Source organism: Polypterus senegalus, chromosome 3, assembly GCF_016835505.1.
Source record: "Polypterus senegalus isolate Bchr_013 chromosome 3, ASM1683550v1, whole genome shotgun sequence".
NCBI lineage: Eukaryota > Metazoa > Chordata > Cladistia > Polypteriformes > Polypteridae > Polypterus > Polypterus senegalus.
The window spans coordinates 289,348,337-289,367,875 of NC_053156.1; the positions used below are offsets into that span (position 1 = coordinate 289,348,337).

The window sequence follows — 19,539 nt, forward strand, 5'->3', positions numbered from 1 at the left end:
ACCAACTCCAGCACACATTATATATTTTATACATAAAGCACCATGAAGGGCGGCACGGTGGTGCAGTGGGTAGCGCTGCTGCCTCACAGTTAGGAGAACTGGCACCAGCAGACCCCCGTGACCCTGTAGTTAGGCTATAGCGGGTTGGATAATGGATAGATGGATAAAGCACCATTTCCATGCTCAAAGCACTAACATCGAACTACATACACATAACTCCTGTAACGTTAAGAAAGGAAAATCATACTTTACTAATCATAAAGATTCCAGTTATTTGGTGATAAGACTGTTTTGTATACTATGGCAAATTAAACGAAATAAACGCTGTTTTTTTTTATCCTAGAGCAATAATTTATGAAAAGTATGCAGTTCAGATCTTACAGCACTTAACAAATTCTTTATGTGTAGTGCTTTTCATTTTTCATCATATTACAGCAGTACGCTATAAATTATGAAGTACATAAAGACGTTAAAATTAACGTTCACCTATTGAATGATTAAAGCATTTTGGAATATTTAAAATATATGATCTTTATGACCCTGTTATTCATAAAGCCATGTTTCATGACTAACAAATAATACCGGTCTTGTTCCTCTTCATCTTTCCCCACCTCTTTGTGAGGTCGATGTTTTATAGTTGTGAAAAAAATATCATTTTTGAGGAGTCCCAAGTGAATAATCAATAAAACGGGTCTGTATGACGGGTGGTCAAATACTAAAACCTTCAAATCTGTTAAAGCGTTTTGTGTCCCCAGCAGTGACGACTGATTGCAAAGACTTGTTTGCCCCTCCCAAAAACCACTCAGACAACACCGACCGTCCCGAGTGTGGGGCTCGCAGTCTCCGTCTCGAGTTCGATACGAGCCTTCTCCTCCACACCGTCCAGTGTCCAGCTATATTTCGGTAAGAATTATTAGTATTGATTATTATTTTAATGTTACGATTTTATTTTTAATTTTGACAAGTCCATCCAATTAAGTTTGAAAACTTATTCTTGATAACGGGGATTGTGCTACGCAGAAATGAGTTGATAGGTTGAATAGATTCCTCTCAGTTTGTCATATTTCTTATACCTGTTAAAAGTATCTGGAACATTAGGACATCTTAGCTATTGTGGCTAAAGAATTGAGCTTGATGGACTTAATTGCCACCCGTCGTTTGTCAGTTTTCTTAAGCTGTTATTATTAAGTATCCGGAAGAGATATTAAAACATTTTATATTTCTATACCTAAACAAATGAGTTTGGCGAACTGACGAAGCGAGATCGGAGATGTCAGTGATGTCGTTGATTGTTAACAGTCGGCAAGCAGGCAGCTGCGGTGAGGTCAGCAGCTCGCTGGAAACGTGCGGCCGCTTATTCATTCAATGAGATCGGCGTCGTGCACTGCAGTGATGTGTGGAGCGCAGCTGGACACCCCTAATACGCGATAAGAGAAAACACAAAACAGCATTTTACTTTACAATGTGAACCCATAATAAATAATTAGAATCTTGTGTCGGGTGGAGATTTTCCGACAGATCTCAATCTTTATTTTGCACCGCGTCTTGGTATCATGGTACTGATGGAAATGATAGTGCACTTAACGTAGGGAAATCGTGCTGTTCAAACTGGTGTTTAATTTCAGCAGATAAACTGATTTATCTTCGATTCAATTATTTTGACATTACATCCATCAAACCAGCTATCAATTTCTGAACTTAATCCAGTTAAGGCTGTCAGGGAATTGGAGGGTTACAGAGTCCTCCCAGTGTTTGTTGCTTTCTGCATATACGTCAGTATTAAATAAGAAATTCTTCGATCGTGTATTAAACACTGAGCCAAATACAAAGTTATGTCTCATATGTGAAAGCGTGAACGTCCTTTGTGTTGAAGGGGCTCGTGCCCGCCTTATGTCAGCTACTTCTGGGTCCTGAGCCTGCATTAGACGAAGTGATGGATGGATGCGGTACATAATTCATGCGCGAGCGCTAAGCCTAGTTTAACACACAGCTCAGCTCCGATGTCTTCAGGGCGCTGTACCTGATTGGCTGCTGTTGCTTTCTGTTCCACCGGAATCTCATATGCATACAATCGGATTTCTGTTTGGTGAGAAAGCATTGTGTCTCTGTGGGATTTCTGATTAGTTATAGCAGACGGGACTAATTCAATTCACAGTGAAATGTCCCCATTCTTTATATATCAAGTCATTTTCTAACCTGCTTAATCCTCACCACAGTCCCATTTGTGTGTGTGTGTGGGGTGGGTGGGTGCATAAGGCACAATGCAGGGACAAACCCTGAACATTGTCATCCTATAGTACAGGGAGAAAACACACACACACACAGGTGAATTCGCACCAGTTCACCTAACCTGCATGCCTTTGTACAGTGTGGAGCAGCGGGAAGAAATCCACACGAACACATGGAGAACATGCAAAATCCACGCAGAGCGTGACCCGTCATCTCAACACTGGGAGGCAGCAGCCCTACCACTGCGCCACCATGCAGCCCTTACTTACATAACGAATGTTGTGTGTTAAAACTTCCTTAAAACAAATTAATTTGGTGTTGTGAATGCATGAGCCTAACCCAGCAAGATAGGACACAATATGCTTTATAGTGGTGTTTTAAACAGAAAGGAGCTACTGAATATTAAATCAATTTTGACCAACTGTTATTTATTTATCTGCATGTATTTATAAACTTTAAATACCCCTGTATTTTCCATCAGATACCACGATCCCAATGCAGTATTAGATTCATTAACTGGCATTGTGTGTGCCCATCAGTCAGCCCAGTAATGGATTAGTTTGCCATCCAGGATTGTTCTGCCCGGTTCACCGACAAAAGCGCGATAGACAAATGCGCCCCGACAAAACCGCGACCGACAAATGAGCGCCGACAAACCCGCTAACTGGTTTTCGACAAATGCGCGTCGACAAAATCGCGAGAGAGGCCAAGAGACTGGGACGCCCTTGCTGCAATTCTTCCTACATATGCAGGGCGTACTCTTAAGGACTATCTGCGGGCCGTGCTGATGGGATGCCGCGTCTCATAATACTGACTTCAAAAATAAATATTATTATATATGCTTTAAACTAGTAATTCATATTTAATGAAACTCTCGCGATTTTGTCGGGGCGATTTTGACGGCGCGTTTTAATCGGCGCTATTTTGTCGGCGCGCATATGTCTATCGCACAAATGTCGGGTCACAGTTTTGCCCAGTGCTTCCAAGATAGACTGCAGCCCCCCTGGTCCCTGTTACCTTACAGAATATGCTACATTATATTAGAAGCTTTCATGGTGAAGTCATATCAAAATATCCACAGTACAAGAAACTACCCATTCAATAAAATGCTTAAGTTAAGAGCAGAAGGGTTAGTCCCGGGTACTCCCCGCATGGAGTTGGCATATTCTACATGTGCACATGGATTTCCTCCTGGTACTCTGGTATCCTCTGACAGTCCAAAGACATACAGTTGAGGTGGATGGGTGATGCTAAAGAGGCCCCTGGTATGTGTGTGTATGTGTTCACTCTGTGATGGACTTGTGCCCGATGCATGCTGGGATCGGCTTTAGTTTGCCCTTTGACTCTGCTGTGGTTTAGTGGGTTTAAAAAATGGATTGATCAATGGGTAAGAGTTAAATATTAAGATATACTAGGGGGCTTTGTCCCCTGCTCGCTTTGCTCGAGTGGGTGCTACGCGCTAGCCACTTGCTGCTCTGTCACTTACGTATGGGGAAGCGGATGTACAATTTAAACAGATTGGTATTTTCATGGGAATTGTTACATATGTATAACAGAACTATTTTATATTACAGCGAGTAATTAACCATAGTAAATAAATGTAATAATGTGAAAGCAAATTATGTTTCATGTTGCGTTAGAGGTATTGGTTGCATTATATGTTTTCCTTCTTTTTGGCTTTGAAATAAACACGCAAATATTTTTTAAACTTCAGTAAAAACAATATTTGGAATTAACCTTTCATCAATATCACATTGAATTTTGATTCTGTGTTTGGACTTACATCGTGACAACGCAAAGTATAACTAACTGCCTGTGAGTGAATTTCGTTTCTTTCTCTCTAATAAATAAACTGACTGTTTTGAATGTTTGTCCCTGTGATTTGTTAATTGTCATAACGAAAGCTATTCTAACGGGAAACTAAACGTTGTAATACGAATGGCATATCAAGATCTCCTTTGGTGTCTAATGTTATCCCCTGAAGATGTACTACGTTACAGTTCTTGTCGCCTGTTAAAATTTGACATGTCAGAATTGTTCAACTAATTTTCAATACAACTAATCTTGTCCTCTTGCATAGCCCATCACTCTGACATAAATTACACAATAACATTACGATACATCCTTCTTTCGACAGTAATTCGTGCAAGAAGACCGGAAGGTGTTAACGGTTGTAGATATTCTTCATGATGTGATGTTTTCATCTTCCGCACCATCACCACCAACTGTTTCAGCCTAGTCTATTGATACGCACTTAACCAATTTGCTGTGTAACCGATCGATAATTTTCGCTTTAATTCGTTTGACTTTATTGTTTCTCGGTGCTAGGATTGCCCGTGTACTCATTTCTTCTGTTGATAACCCTTTGGGATGAAATTCTTCAATAAGATGTGGACATAATAAGTCTTCTTTTATTGAGAACTTAAAGTGAGGAAAACGTAAACATTTATAAGAGCTGAGAGCGCAGGAAGTGTGTCTGACAAAAGCGTTCACACGAATGAGAGGTGAGAGGACCGCGGGCGTGGGCCATGAACCAGAAATGGTGGAGAGGAGGGCGGGACTTGAAAAACAATCTCTTGGCAATAGTCTTGTCTCATCTCAAGATTTTCTTTTATAATAGAGAGATTTGTTTTTCTAAATAGTGTTTTGGAAAGATTTATATACTTACTGTGATGTTTAATATTGCTGGATTAATTTCTGACATTAGTTTTTTTTTTTTTTTGCTTTGGTTTAATTATAGCTTAAATATTTTCATGTCTCGTACGGTATCATATTGTTTATTATGGATGCCACCATTTTGTGGTACTAACTACTGCATTGCTGTTAGAACTGTGTGGCCTACAACGTCACTTTCACATCAGGATAAAAGCTCAGTGGCGTGTACTTGCTGGTAATCTGTGATCGGATTGTATTTGTGAGGTTTAACGTGGGCATTTGAACTACAATTACATTTCTTTGCTTAGCAGACACTTTTATCCAAAGTGACTTACAAATAAGGTAAACAATTGAGTAACATTATGCTTGGGCCTGTTTGTTCAGCAAGCATAGTAGGACAAAAGTAACAAAAGTAGATTACCACTAGTGAGAAGATGTAAAAACTAATTCATTTACAAACATAAGTTACAGTTAATAAAGCAATTACATTTAAACGAATAACCAAGAATATAAAGTATCGCAGTGCAAAGGTTTTTTTTTTTTCTTATTTCCAATTAGACAGGTATTCACAGAAGAGATGGGTCTTAAATATATTTAGGGAGTCAGCAGTAGGGACAGAGGTGGGCAGCTCGTAGAATTGAGCTACGTGGCATCACCAGACGCTGTCCCCTGGCAGACTTGAGTACAGCATTTCACCAGGGTCTCCATATACTCAGGTGCTGACCCACTGTCTACTCCGTAGGCAGGCATCAGGGATTTGCACTTAATGTGTGTTGCTACATGGAGCCAATGTAGTGCCCTGAAGAGAGGAGTGACGTGTGCCCGTCTCAGCTGGTTAAATACAAGACGGGCCTCTGCATTCTGGATCATTTGTGATAGCACATACGGGTACTCCTGTCAGAAGTGAGTTGCAGTAGTCCAGACATGACAGGACCAAAGCCTGGACCAGACGTTGTGCTGCATACTCTTGTCAGATAAGGTCTGCCCTTGCACATGTTGTACGGCGTGAACCTGCATGAATGAGAAACAGTAGAAATGTGGGCAGATAGACAGTTGCTCATCAGTCACCTCCCCAAGGATGCGTACTGACTTGGCAGGCATTAGCAACCGTGAGCCAAGCTGTACGAAGGTGGGGAGTTGAACAGACTGGTTGGTTGGGATCACAAGAAGCTCGGTTTTTGCGAGGCTAAACTGTAGGTGGTGGTCCTACATCCAGGTTAAGACATGAAGAGACCCAGGGGTCTCCAACACATCCTTTGAGAGCTACCGGTAGCTTCTCAACCCCTTTCCAAGTTGCTCGTCAAAGGGTTTATGAATCCTACATAAATATGAAAACCTGATTTGTCAAATTAGGGGTGGGTGATCTTTCCAAAAAATCATATCACGATCCACAATCTGAATTGCAATCTATCTTTTCAGTGTGGCATACACTTAAGAGAATATCCAGACTCAAACTCACCAGGACCTAAGTAACAATTTATTTTAAATATTAAAAGAAAGTTCAATTCAATTGTTCTCTTGTTCGCTAGCTAAGCAGAGTTAAGGAACACACCCCGAAGCTGGCGAGTGAGTGAGGAAGGCCCCTCCCCTCGGCCCGCTGCGTCTCTCTCGGATTCGCGCTAATAAAATTGGTACCGCATGCAGACTGTGATACACAACGAAATGAGAGACATCGCAAAATCATCCGGAATGTTCAAGCAAATTACAGAGAAAAACTGATCTAAATCCGTTAAGTAGTTCCCTCGTTTAAAGCGGACAGACAGACAGATGTTGGATTTTATATATTATATATTAGTAAATCTTCAAACTAATGTGCTGTTAAAGTCTCAACAGCATTTCTGGAGCTCAGTAGAGCCAGAAAACTAGAAGAATCGTCACCAAGCTGCAACTCTGAAAATGTCTGCTTTGTTTGGGTCTCCATACCTCTGTGAGTCTGACGTGAATGTCATGAAATCAAAGTTCAGAACAAGACGGACAGACGAACATTGAAATGACTCCGTGAGAGAGAACCTCAGTGGCTCCACTCCACCAGACACCTGCCTCTCTTGTTGAGTCATCTGACTAACTCAAAAACACGTCACACATGTGAATAAAGTGACACAGTGACATGTGACAAAATGACAAATGAAGAAGTCAGATCTGTGGATTGGGAATTGCATTGTTTTGTTTGTGACAGGATTCATGTTTTAATTCAGTAGTGTGAGATACACTAGACAATGCATACAGACGCACAAAGTGCACTTGCAGGTGAACTCAATATTTTGTGTGATTTTTTAATGCGAAATGTGAGTTGTGGACACCAACATTTTGTAAATGTTCAGGCAGAACAGGGTTTGTTTGGGTTGAAATAAGCTACGAGAATAAACGTTAGAAGACAGGAGTAGCTCTCGCCCATTTTTATTTTGTGAAAGTAGCTCTCAGGGGAAAAAAGGTTGGAGACCCCTGGCATAACCCATACCGTAATGTCCTTTTGGGGGTGTAGGGGGTGACGGGGACAGTAGTGTATCATCGGCATAGCACTGATAAGAGAACCCATGGGATTAGATGATGGAGCCCAGCAAGGTGGTGTACAGAGAGGTTGATCTAGTACTTCTTAGTTAAAGACTTATTGGCAGAGAAATATCAACTACAGATTAGTTTCTAATTTGATGAAAGATCTTTCAGACTTTTTGGTAATGAAAAAAAGGGCATGGTATTTAGAAAGAGGTTTCCGTCGTAATTAGCATTTTTTGATATGTATGTGTGGGGGAGGTGGTCCTATGTGTACCTCCATCCAATTTTCAACCCACTATATCCTAACACAGGGTCACGGGGGTCTGCTGCAGCCCACCCCAGCCAGCACAGGGCGCAGGAAACAAACCCCGGGCAGAGTGCCAACCCACCGCAGATCTGTAAATACATCCACACACCAGGCACACACTAGGGACAATTTAGAAACGCCAATGCACCTAACCTGCATGTCTTTGGACTGTGGGAGGAAATCCACGCAGACACGGGGAGAACATGCAAACTCCACGTAGGGAGGACCCGGGAAGCAAACCCACGTCTCCTAACTGCGAGGCAGCAGCGCTACCCACTGCACTACCGTGCCGCACAAGTGTACCTTTTATTTTCAAAATCAGTTCCACAATGGGAGCGATAATTTAAAAGTACTTTATTTACAGTAACGCCTTCCTGAAATTGGTCCCATTATCACTTTTGTTATAGAAGCCACAATACAGGCTGGTATAAATTGGTGAAGATCACTCTTCACGTCTTTGGCGGTGGTTACTTTCTTTCTTCACGTCATCATCTGTCTTGAATCAACGGCCACCCAGATGTTTTTTTTTTGGAACAGCTCTCGATTTTTGGGCTTCTCTTAGTCTGTCCATTAAATGATTCTGGCCAGGCGTAAAGTTACTTCTCCTTCCCACCGGCCAGTTCATTTGTCATTGTGCTGTCCCTTCCCGGCTGGGATGGCTGTTCTCCTCTTACAATGTTGAGTATGTTTTTGTAAATGTTCATGCTTCTACACTCTCCTTGCTGTTGTTCTGCATTTTCCTTACACATTTGTTCTTAAAGTCTCCTTATTGACAGTTGCTTACTTTCAAGAAGCAAGTTCTACACAAACTGAATTTCGTATTTTCCTCAGTGCACTCATTATACACTCACTGGCCACTTTATTAGGTACACCTGTTCAACTGCTTGTTAACACAGATATTTTATCAGCCAATCACATGGCAGCAACTGAATGCATTTCAGATTATAGATTGTCAAGACCACCTGCTGAAGTTCAAACCGAGCATCAGAATGGAGAAGAATGGGGACAGAAGTGACTTTGAACATGGTTGTTGATGGCAGGTGGGCTGCTCTGAGTATTTCAGAAACTGCTTATGTGCTGCAATTTCACTTTTCTTCAGTATTGGTATACTGTATACACTATTTAGTCTGACATAGTGCCTTTTGCAAAAACCGTATCACAAAGCACATGGTTTTCTTAAATGCCCATAACAATTGCCATTCATAGTAGTTTAGCAGTTTCTCACGCAACGTCAAGCACTTCTCAGAGTTACGGTTTTGACCCCAACAAACAACACAGAAAAGCACTCTGCTTGTTTGGAGGAATAAGGCTTAGCCTTGAGAGGCCTCTCATTTTCACATCTGGGCTTCTTTACAGCTCTTTTTAAAATACACACTATACCTTCTTCATTTCCTCGTCTGCGTCCCCGACACGGTGCTCCAGTACCTCTTCTGGTGAGTCCAAGGACTTTCTGGATCATTCCCAGGACAGATGCAGCCTGGCTCAAGATAAAAGGCCGAGTCACAGAGCCCTGCTAATTGCCTGCACAGATTTCCTCACACAGATAAGGCACTGATTAGTCTGCCTCGGGACGGAATGTCTCAGACGCTTCCCGTGTTTAAGACTGGCATTTGTGGACAATTGATGGCCGGACAGATCTGAGACACTAAAGGTAGAACCTGGATTAAAATGTTGCAGAAAGATGATCAGCTAGTGTTCACAAGTGGCACCCTATTACAGGTGTTGTTCTTCACATGTGCCCAGTGCTTGCTGGGATAGGCTCCAACTGTCCTGCTCCACCCTGCTGCTCTCGTACAAGTGCTACTCAGATGAGCACCAATTCACACTTTTTCACAAGTCAAAGATTAAATGGCTGTAAATGCAGCCTTATATAATGTCAGGATTGACTCACACAACGCATGACGTTGAATTCATTAAATGTATTAAAAAAAAAATTATAATAATGGATGGATGAATTTAAGAATGATCCACTGGGCTGGCGCATCATCAGAGACTGTTAACAAATTCCCTTACGCCCGAAGCTGCCAGGACAGAAACCCAAGTGGATTAGATGGGTTTGAAATGAATCAATGAGTCTTTGGATTACAAAATAGTCATAGGCATATCCCAGAAATAAACCTGGCATGTTTAGATTGTACATGAGATGACATATTAGACTGTCCACAACAAATCTATCAGAAATAACAGATCAAAGTGCCACTTAATGAAGGTAAGCTGGGAGTTACTGTGATCCAGCACATGCCAAAGAGACGGCCTTTCTTTAGAACAAGTCTTTGAAATGGACGTCATTCTATTTTCCTTTTACCTTATTAATGTATTGACTGTTGCAGTATATATATATATATATATATATATATATATATATATATATATATATATATATATATATATATATATATATATATATATATATATAATTTTTCCCCATTGAGATGTGATGTGTTTTCAAACTGTTCTTTTATATTTTTTGAGCAGTGTCTATATTATATATATATACACTCACCTAAAGGATTATTAGGAGCACCATACTAATACGGTGTTTGACCCCCTTTCGCCTTCAGAACTGCCTTAATTCTACGTGGCATTGATTCAACAAGGTGCTGAAAGCAGTCTTTAGAAATGTTGGCCCATATTGATAGGATAGCATCTTGCAGTTGATGGAGATTTGTGGGATGCACATCCAGGGCACGAAGCTCCCATTCCACCACATCCCAAAGATGCTCTATTGGGTTGAGATCTGGTGACTGTGGGGCCATTTTAGTACAGTGAACTCATTGTCATGTTCAAGAAACCAATTTGAAATGATTCGAGCTTTGTGACATGGTGCATTATCCTGCTGGAAGTAGCCATCAGAGGATGGGTACATGGTGGTCATGAAGGGACGGACATGGTCAGAAACAATGCTCAGGTAGCCCGTGCCATTTAAACGATGCCCAATTGGCACTAAGGGGCCTAAAGTGTGCCAAGAAAACATCCCCCACACCATTACACCACCACCACCACCAGCCTGCACAGTGGTAACAAGGCATGATGGATCCATGTTCTCATTCTGTTTACGCCAGGTTCTGACTCTACCATTTGAATGTCTCAACAGAAATCGAGACTCATCAGACCAGGCAACATTTTTCCAGTCTTCAACTGTCCAATTTTGGTGAGCTCGTGCAAATTGTAGCCTCTTTTTCCTATTCGTAGTGGAGATGAGTGGTACCCGGTGGGGTCTTCTGCTGTTGTAGCCCATCGCCTCAAGGTTGTGCATGTTGTGGCTTCACAAATGCTTTGCTGCATACCTCGGTTGTAACGAGTGGTTATTTCAGTCAAAGTTGCTCTTCTATCAGCTTGAATCAGTCGGCCCATTCTCCTCTGACCTCTAGCATCAACAAGGCATTTTCGCCCACAGGACTGGATGTTTTTCCCTTTTCACACCATTCTTTGTAAACCCTAGAAATGGTTGTGCGTGAAAATCCCAGTAACTGAGCAGATTGTGAAATACTCAGACCGGCCCGTCTGGCACCAACAACCACACCACGCTCCAAATTGCTTAAATCACCTTTCTTTGCCATTCTGACATTCAGTTTGGAGTTCAGGAGATTGTCTTGACCAGGACCACACCCCTAAATGCATTGAAGCAACTGCCATGTGATTGGTTGATTAGATAATTGCATTAATGAGAAATTGAACAGGTGTTCCTAATAATCCTTTAGGTGAGCGTATATATATATGTATGTATATATATATATATATATATATATATAGCTCTTATCAGGGGTCGGTACCCCATACTCCCAGAGCACCCTCCACAGGATTCCCCGAGGGACACAGTCGAACGCCTTTTCCAAGTCCACAAAACACATGTAGACTGGTTGGGCAAACTCCCATGCACCCTCCAAGACTCTGCTAAGGGTGTAGAGCTGGTCCACTGTTCCGCGACCAGGACAAAAACCACACTGTTCCTCCTGAATCCGAGGTTCGACTATCCGACGGACCCTCCTCTCCAGAACCCCGAATAGACTTTTCCAGGGAGGCTGAGGAGTGTGATCCCTCTGTAGTTGGAACACACCCTCCGGTCCCCCTTTTTAAAGAGACCAGACCCCCTGATAAGAGCTGTTCGGTCTCTGTACAACCGGTGTCAGAGCTTGGTCCGCATTGCTGGCAGTAAGTCGAGCCCGTTTCCAGTGAGAGTTGGACTCCAATTCTGTTCATAACTTTTATGGACAGAATTTCTAGGCGCAGCCAGGGTGTTGAGGGGGTCCGGTTTGGTGGACTCAGGATTGGGTCACTGCTTTTTGCAGATGATGTTGTCCTGTTTGATTCATCAGGCTGTGATCTTCAGCTCTCTCTGGATCGGTTTGCAGCTGAGTGTGAAGCAGCTGGGATTGGAATCAGCACCTCCAAATCCGAGACCATGGTCTTCAGCCGGAAAAGGGTAGAGTGCCCTCTCAGGGTTGGGAGCGAGATCCTGCCCCAAGTGGAGGAGTTCAAGTATCTCGGGGTCTTGTTCACGAGTGAGGGAAGAATGGAGCGTGAGATCGACAGGCGGATCGGTGCTGCGTCCACAGTGGGCTCTGCATCGGTCTGTTGTGGTGAAAAAGGAGCTGAGCCGTAAGGCAAAGCTCTCAATTTACCAGTCGATCTACGTTCCTACCCTCACCTATGGTCATGAGCTATGGGTAGTGACCGAAAGAACGAGATCGCGAATACAAGCGGCTGAAATGAGTTTCCTCCGCAGGGTGTCTCGGCTTTCCCTTAAAGATCGGGTGAGAAGCTCAGTCATCTCAGCTCAGAGTAGAGCCGCTGCTCCTCCGCATCGACAGGAGTCAGATGAGGTGGCTCGGGCATCTGATCAGGATGCCTCCTGGACGCCTCCCTGGTGAGGTGTTCCGAGCACGTCCAACCGGGAGGAGGCCCCGGGGAAGACCCAGGACACGCTGGAGGCTCTATGTCTCCTGGCTGGCCCGGGAACGCCTTGGGATTCTCCCAGAAGAGCTGGAAGAAGTGGCCGGGGAGAGGGAAGTCTGGGCCTCTCTGCTTAAGCTGCTGCCCCCGCAACCCTACCTCGGATAAGCAGAAGAGGATGGATGGAGATATATATATATATATATATATATATATATATATATATATATATATATATATATATATATATATATATACACACACACTGCTCAAAAAATTAAAGGAACACTTTGAAAACACATCAGATCTCAATGGGGAAAAAAGTCCTGCTGGATATCTCTACTGATATGGACTGGGTAATGTGTTAAGAACGAAAGGATGGCAGCCACATCGTTTTATGGAAATGAAAATGATCAACCTACAGAGGGCTGAATTCACAGACCACCCCGAAAATCAAAGGGAAAAAATGACGAGGCAGGCAGGCTAGTCCATTTTGCCGAAATTTCATTGCAGCAACTCCAAATTATATTCAGTAGTTGGGTGGGGGTGGGGGCATGCCCCTAACGAGACGACGGATTGTGTCCTGAGGGATCTCCTCCCAGATCAGGACAAGGGCAACACTGAGCTCCTGGACAGGCTGTGGCATCTGATGGACCCAAACATAATCAAGGTCAGGAGAGTGAGTTGTTGGGTGTGTGTTGGTGTTGGGTGGTCCAGTCAGTGGTATCAATTCCTTCATCCTCTCATCACATTGTCGTGCACCAGGATGAACCCAGGACCCACTGCATGGAAGTCAAGGTGCCATTGTCTAGCCTGTAGAGGTCTGTCTCCCCAGACTGACCCCCCACCAAACTGGTCATGCTGAACAATGTCACAGGCAGCCTAACGTTCTCCACGGCTTCTCCAGACCCTTTCACATCTGTCACATGTGCTCAGGGTGAACCTGCTCTCATCTGTGAAAAGTACAGGACGCCCGTCAGTGGTGGTCCTGCCAATTCTGGTATTCTATGGCAAATGCCAATTGAGCTCCACGGTACCCACTAGAGGACGTTGGGCCCTCAGGCCCCCCTCATGAAGTCTGTTTCTGATTGTTTGGTCAGAGACATTCACACCAGTGGCCTGCGTGCTGGAGGTCATTTTGTAGGCTCTGCCAGTGCTCATCTTGTTCCTCTTTGCCCAAAGGAGTAGATAGCGGTGGGTCCTGCTGATGGGTTAAGGACCTTCTACGAGGGGCCCTGTCCAGCTCTCCTAGAGTAACTGTCTGTCTCTTGGAATCTCCTCCATGCCCTTGAGACTGTGCTGGGAGACACAGCAAACCTTCTGGCAATGCCACGCATTGCTGTGCCTGCCATCCTGGAGAAGTTGGACTACCTACGCCAGCTCTGTATGGTCCAGGTATGGCCTCATGCTACCGGTAGTAACGCTGACAGTAGCCAAATGCAAAACGAGTGACAAAACAGATGAGGAGGGAAAAATGTCAGTGGCCTCCCTCCACCTGTGAAACCATTCATTCCTGTTTTGGGGGGTGTCTCATTGTTGCCCCTCTAGTGCCCCTGTTGTTTCATTAAACTGATTAACAAGCCCCTCTGCTACTTAACTGACCACATCAACAGCCCAAAAGTTTCATTGACTTGATGCTCCACTCTCATTCAAAAGTGTGTATCTATAATATAGTGCCTTTCATATCTTTCTACAGTTTCTATCTATCATATAGTGCCTTTTATGTCCATTTTATTTACTTCATTTAGTATCGGTCTGTCTACGGTATATTTTTATAATATTAAGACTTTTATGTATATCTACATTATCTGTCTACCATATAGTGCCTTTCATATCTATCTATCTACAGGGTGCATCATCTGTTTGTTATATACTGCCTTTCATATCTGGCTACCTCTATCATATAGTGCCTATTATATCTATATTATGGATTGATCTATTTATTTATATGGATTTATTTTCTTTGTTACTTACTCATTACTATTCTATTAATATTATAATGAAAATTATTATATGAAAATATTATATGAAAATATGCCATATAAATAAACATTGTTGTTATTATCATAGAGTGCCTTCATTTCTTTCCATCTATCTATCTATAATTATCTAATATATAGTGACTTTCATATCTGTCTGTTACTATACATGTTGCCTTTCATATCTATTATAGAGTGCCTTTCATATCAATCTTTATTATATAATGTGTTTCATATCTATCTAATATATAGTGCCTTTCATATCTATCTATATTGTATAGGATGGTCCAGATCTAATTATGCAATTTTCATTACGCTATAACTTAAGTTTATTACATAGAAAATCACCTGAAAAATCCCGGACCATCGAGAAGTGTGTGAACTGACGACATGAAGAATTGTCTTCGCGCCAAACTGGAATCGTCCCCGCATAAATCAAAGTCATCCAGACGATCTGGATCTGCATAATTAGATCTGGACCACCCTGTACACACATAATGTTTGCCTGGCCTGCCACGGTTTCCACAGCACCATTTTTTTAAACCCACCTTATGATTATTTTCGGTAAGTGTGGTGTGCTCAAGAGTCTCCTCGGTGGATAAAACGTTTTTAAAACATTAAATAAAACCTTACTGTGGCAGCCCAAGTGCTGGGGAACCACCCATAAGTTGGGCACTGCTAGTCCACCTATCATGCACGTTCTTGATGATGTGGGAGGAAAACACCAACAGACATGAGGGGATCGTCCAGAATGCACAACTACAATGTCCATCTGCAAGATTATATGCACAAGGCACTGGATCCATGGCAGAATGACACACTTTGCCATACAATTCACTTATAAATAATGCAATAAATAAGGGTCAGTTTAACATATTATCCCTTCATGCGGAGACTGCTGTCTGTTCTGCTAACACAGGGAGCAAATCAGGAGCGCAGGCTGGACAAGGCCCAGTCAGACACACAGTGCCAGTTAAAATCCCCCACTAAGCTAACATAGAAAGGAAGTGGAGGCCACCACAGAGGCTTAAGACTACACATTTTGGATTGTATGTGAACAATCAAATCCAGTCAGTTAAGAGTTTACAATTTTCCAAGAACTTACAAAGTGTGTGTTGAAGTTGACACAATCCCCCTGTGCAGTTTTTAGATGGTTTGGTCTTCTTCCTGGTGATTAAAAGCAGACACAGTACTTGTGAAGGACAGTTAGTGGTGATGCTAACTGCCATGACAGTCATGTTCATCTTTCACTGGTCATTCTTCTTTATCTCAAACACTTCAGTCAATTCTACCAACCTCTGCCATGTAGTAAATGGATAAAGGATGTGGGGATGAGAAGGGACGGACTGGTAAGCACTGGCAGTGATGGTCACTCTGGTCCGCGTGGGTTGAAGAGGGACTTGTGGCAGGGGACGCAAATGTACAGTGCATATAAAAATTACCAGGGTGGCCCACCTCCACCGAGACGACTGCATTACGTGGTGAAGAGAAAAAAATGATCAAATTTGGCACTCACATTTACCCTTGTGCGTCCGTACATCTGTGTGCCCATTTCAGCATGTTCATGTACACTCTTGGCGGTAGACGAGATATGGCAGTCGTCTCTGCGGAGGCAGACCACTTTTTCATGAACCATCCTCTATTTACCAATTCACATTTTATTCTTTTACTACCAGTAATGGCAGACTGCACGAATACTCTTGACTTACAGTTCTCATCCTCTTTCTCTGTACGTTTAGCATTCATTTGCTCAGAGGTTGATGCCCTTGCTGTTTCCTGAGCAGCTCCTCTTCTCTCCACCCTAGCTGCCCGCTTCTTCTCTTCTTTCGTCGGAATCTTTTTGCATTAAAACTGATTAAGTCAGTGTTTGTGTTGCGTTTTCTTTCATTTTTCACTTAAGCTGGCACGTAAATCTTCAACCTGCCTCAAGAATGATTTAAGGTATGAAGAGGTAGGGTAAGTGACGGCGAAGGTGGTATGGATCAGAACGGCAGCTGTACGCATGTGCCGCATGGCCGCCCTTGTGTTCGCTGCCGAGAGTTGATTCTGCAATAAAATAAAAATAAAAAGGGGAATAACCTTGGAGGTCAGTCATCACCCTCAAAGTAGATAGTAGACGCCATGTAGTATAAGTGTACCAAATTTCAGGTCAATATTTCAAACGGTTTGCGAGCTACAGGTGATTAAAAATCCTGGACAGACAGACAAACGGACAGCCACGGACATTGATTTAATGTACACGGATCAATGGAAAAAGACTTGAATGTCTAAGGAGAAACATTTACTGTAGGCAGTGTGGTGTACTGGTTAAGGGCTTTGGACTTCAAACCCTGAGGCTGTGGGTTCAAATCCTGCAGCTGACACCAGTGTGACCAGAAGTAAGTCACGTCACCCACCTGCGCTCCAATTGGAAAACCAAAAGAAATGTAAGCAATTATATCATAAACCTTGGATATATATATAAGGGTGTCAGCCAGATAAGCAAATGTTAAACTTTTGTGCAAGGCGACTTTACCACATTTGAGATACGATTGATATTTCTTTTGTCTTCGTTAATTAGCGCACAGGCAGGTGACGTGACCCGGTCATGGTCACACCATGTCAGCAGCAGGATTTGAACCCACAGTCCTGCTCAAGTTCCAACAAGATAATGACCCCCAAAACATGCTGCTGAGGCAACACCGGAGCTTATCAGAGTTAAAAAATGGAAAATTCTGGAATGGCCAAGCCTTCCATATACTGAAGAGAAAACTTGAGGGGACAAGCCCACCTAAACAAACGGGAGCTGAAGATGGCTGTTTATTATAATAGAGTCTTGGCAGAGCTTCGCCAGAGAAGACACTCAGTACCTGCTGATGTCTGTGAACCACGGACGTCGAGCAGTCACTGCATGCTGGGATATGCGACAAAGTCCTAAATATGATGATGGTTCATTTTGTGAAAATGTTTCTTTGTTATTTGGACTTCAGGCTTCATACATTTATATAGTTTATGCCTACATTTTGTCATCTACTACTAGAATATAAAAAACGTCTCTGTTTTAACAATGTGTTGACACAGATTACTGTAGAAACGGAACAGACATGAAATGCGTGTGTTCCAAATAACGATCTATTATTTCCACTCTAAAACTCCTCTTCACTCCCAGATACTCAATCAAGGCATGAGCTGAGAGAAGTTCTTGCACGTTCTAAATTGGTGGAATAGCCGGCTGCTCCTAGCTTCTCTTTATCAGCACATTTAGAGGACAAAGGACGCTGGCGGAGAGGTGTGAAGGGATTTAAGAAGCAATTTAAGGTGAGACGGAATTACGAGTTTTTTTGTAGGCTCTGGTAATTCTAGTGTTAATAGACCTGCCATTGCTGTGTCCCAAACATTATGGTGCTCTGAAATGGGGGGGGGGACCAGGTAGAAAAAGTGTTGTGTGACCAAAATGTCTGCCAATCCCCTTAAATGAACGTCTTCAATGTGCACTTTAATCGCGACATCTGAATAGTTTGATTTGTAATTTGAAACTGTGGAACAGAGGGGGAGATCAAGGAAAAAAAAACGCCTTTGTCCCAAACATAATGGAGGGCACTGTAAATGTATGCTTACAACTCAAAAATATAATTCATTTTACATTTTGGTATATTTGTATAATATACTAACGAAATATATAAAATACCCAGCAAATAAAAAGCTGTTGTGTCCACTTACATGTAAATTGCACAACTGACCCAAAATCTGTCTCTCAGTTATAAAAAACTAAATCCTGGGACGAGACGAGACTCTTTTTAGAGAGATACTTTTACGTCCCGCGAGACAGACTTTGTGCCAAGAGATCTAACCACGCCCAGGGCCAGAAATAAAAGACAAAGAGTAGACGACAAAGTCGTAAAGCATTCAAAAACGTTGGCGCGATACACATGCAGAACAGGTTAGAGATAATGGAAGTAGGAAAATTCAAAAGTCTCAGAAAAATGATAGTAAAGATCGCATTAGCACAAACAAATGGAAATTATTACTCTGTGAAATAACAGAACAGCGAAAAGAGATCGAATATATGGACATAGGTGATATGACAGAAGTATGTGGATATTGTTTGGCTTTATAGTTTAAATCAGAGACTTGTAGATCGTCTCATTTGTGTTGCCATCAGGGAGAAGTAGTGTTTCTTCCCAATGAAGAGGCGTATCTGCGAGAATTAAAAGATTTGTGGTTTGGTGAAAGTGAAATCCACATACGCGAGCGGCAGAGACGTGAAGAGGCTGGCGCATAGTGCAGGCCAGGGGGTTGGCGAGCAAAGCACCCTAGTTTTTAAATAAATATTTCTAAATAAATTATTTATTTGATCGATTGATTGATTGGCTGTATTATTTGTCCTGCGAGCCTGTGTTCTTGTGTATTATGGCTCTGCTGCGGTACGCATGTTAATTTCCCTCTGGGATTAGTAAAGTTTTATCTTATCTAAACCCTAATGACATTTTCCATGTTTTGTTTATTTATTTTTCATTTCAGATCCCACACACCGACTCTTCCTACCTAAGGAATGGAGTTGAAAGTTTGGGTCGACGGAGTTCAGAGGGTCATCTGCGGGGTCAGTGAAAATACCAGCTGCCAGGAGGTGGTGATCGCACTGGCACAGTCCATGGGTAAGGCCTCCTCTCTCTCCACTCTGAAATGATGACCAGTGATGTGACCCTTCATGTCTCGTAAAACTCCACACAGCATCTGTTTGTGTGAAGAGAAAAGACCAAAAAGAGCACTTTTTAAAAAACATGTAGAACACCGCTGGTCAAATGACAGTTTGTTGACATTCAGAGTAAAAAATAGTGAATATAACTTTGTCAGCAAATAAACTAGAATAGTGGCATTTTGATGAAAATATTATTGTACAGTTAAAATGTATTTAATGCACTAAACAAAAACAAAAAAAGTCTAAATGTGGCATTTGTGAGTTTTTAAACCGAAGTGCTCAGCTCTTCAGTTCGGTTGAGCTGC

General features: G+C 42.5%; 1 protein-coding gene across 3 annotated transcripts in view; it reads left to right on the forward strand.

The window, feature by feature from the left end:
• The window catches only part of LOC120526284 (ras association domain-containing protein 8-like), a 39,234-nt gene that overhangs the window by 12,268 nt on the left and 7,427 nt on the right, over positions 1–19,539 (forward strand). Inside the window, exons 1-2 of one of the 3 annotated variants that reach the window (XM_039749395.1) lie at positions 799–903; positions 19,057–19,190. In XM_039749395.1, the coding sequence (XP_039605329.1) occupies positions 19,088–19,190 (103 nt within the window). In that variant the 5' untranslated portion in view covers positions 799–903; positions 19,057–19,087. Of the gene's footprint in view, positions 1–798; positions 904–17,807; positions 17,854–19,056; positions 19,191–19,539 lie in introns of those variants that run through there. The other 2 variants (XM_039749396.1, XM_039749397.1) reach the window with 2 other exon arrangements.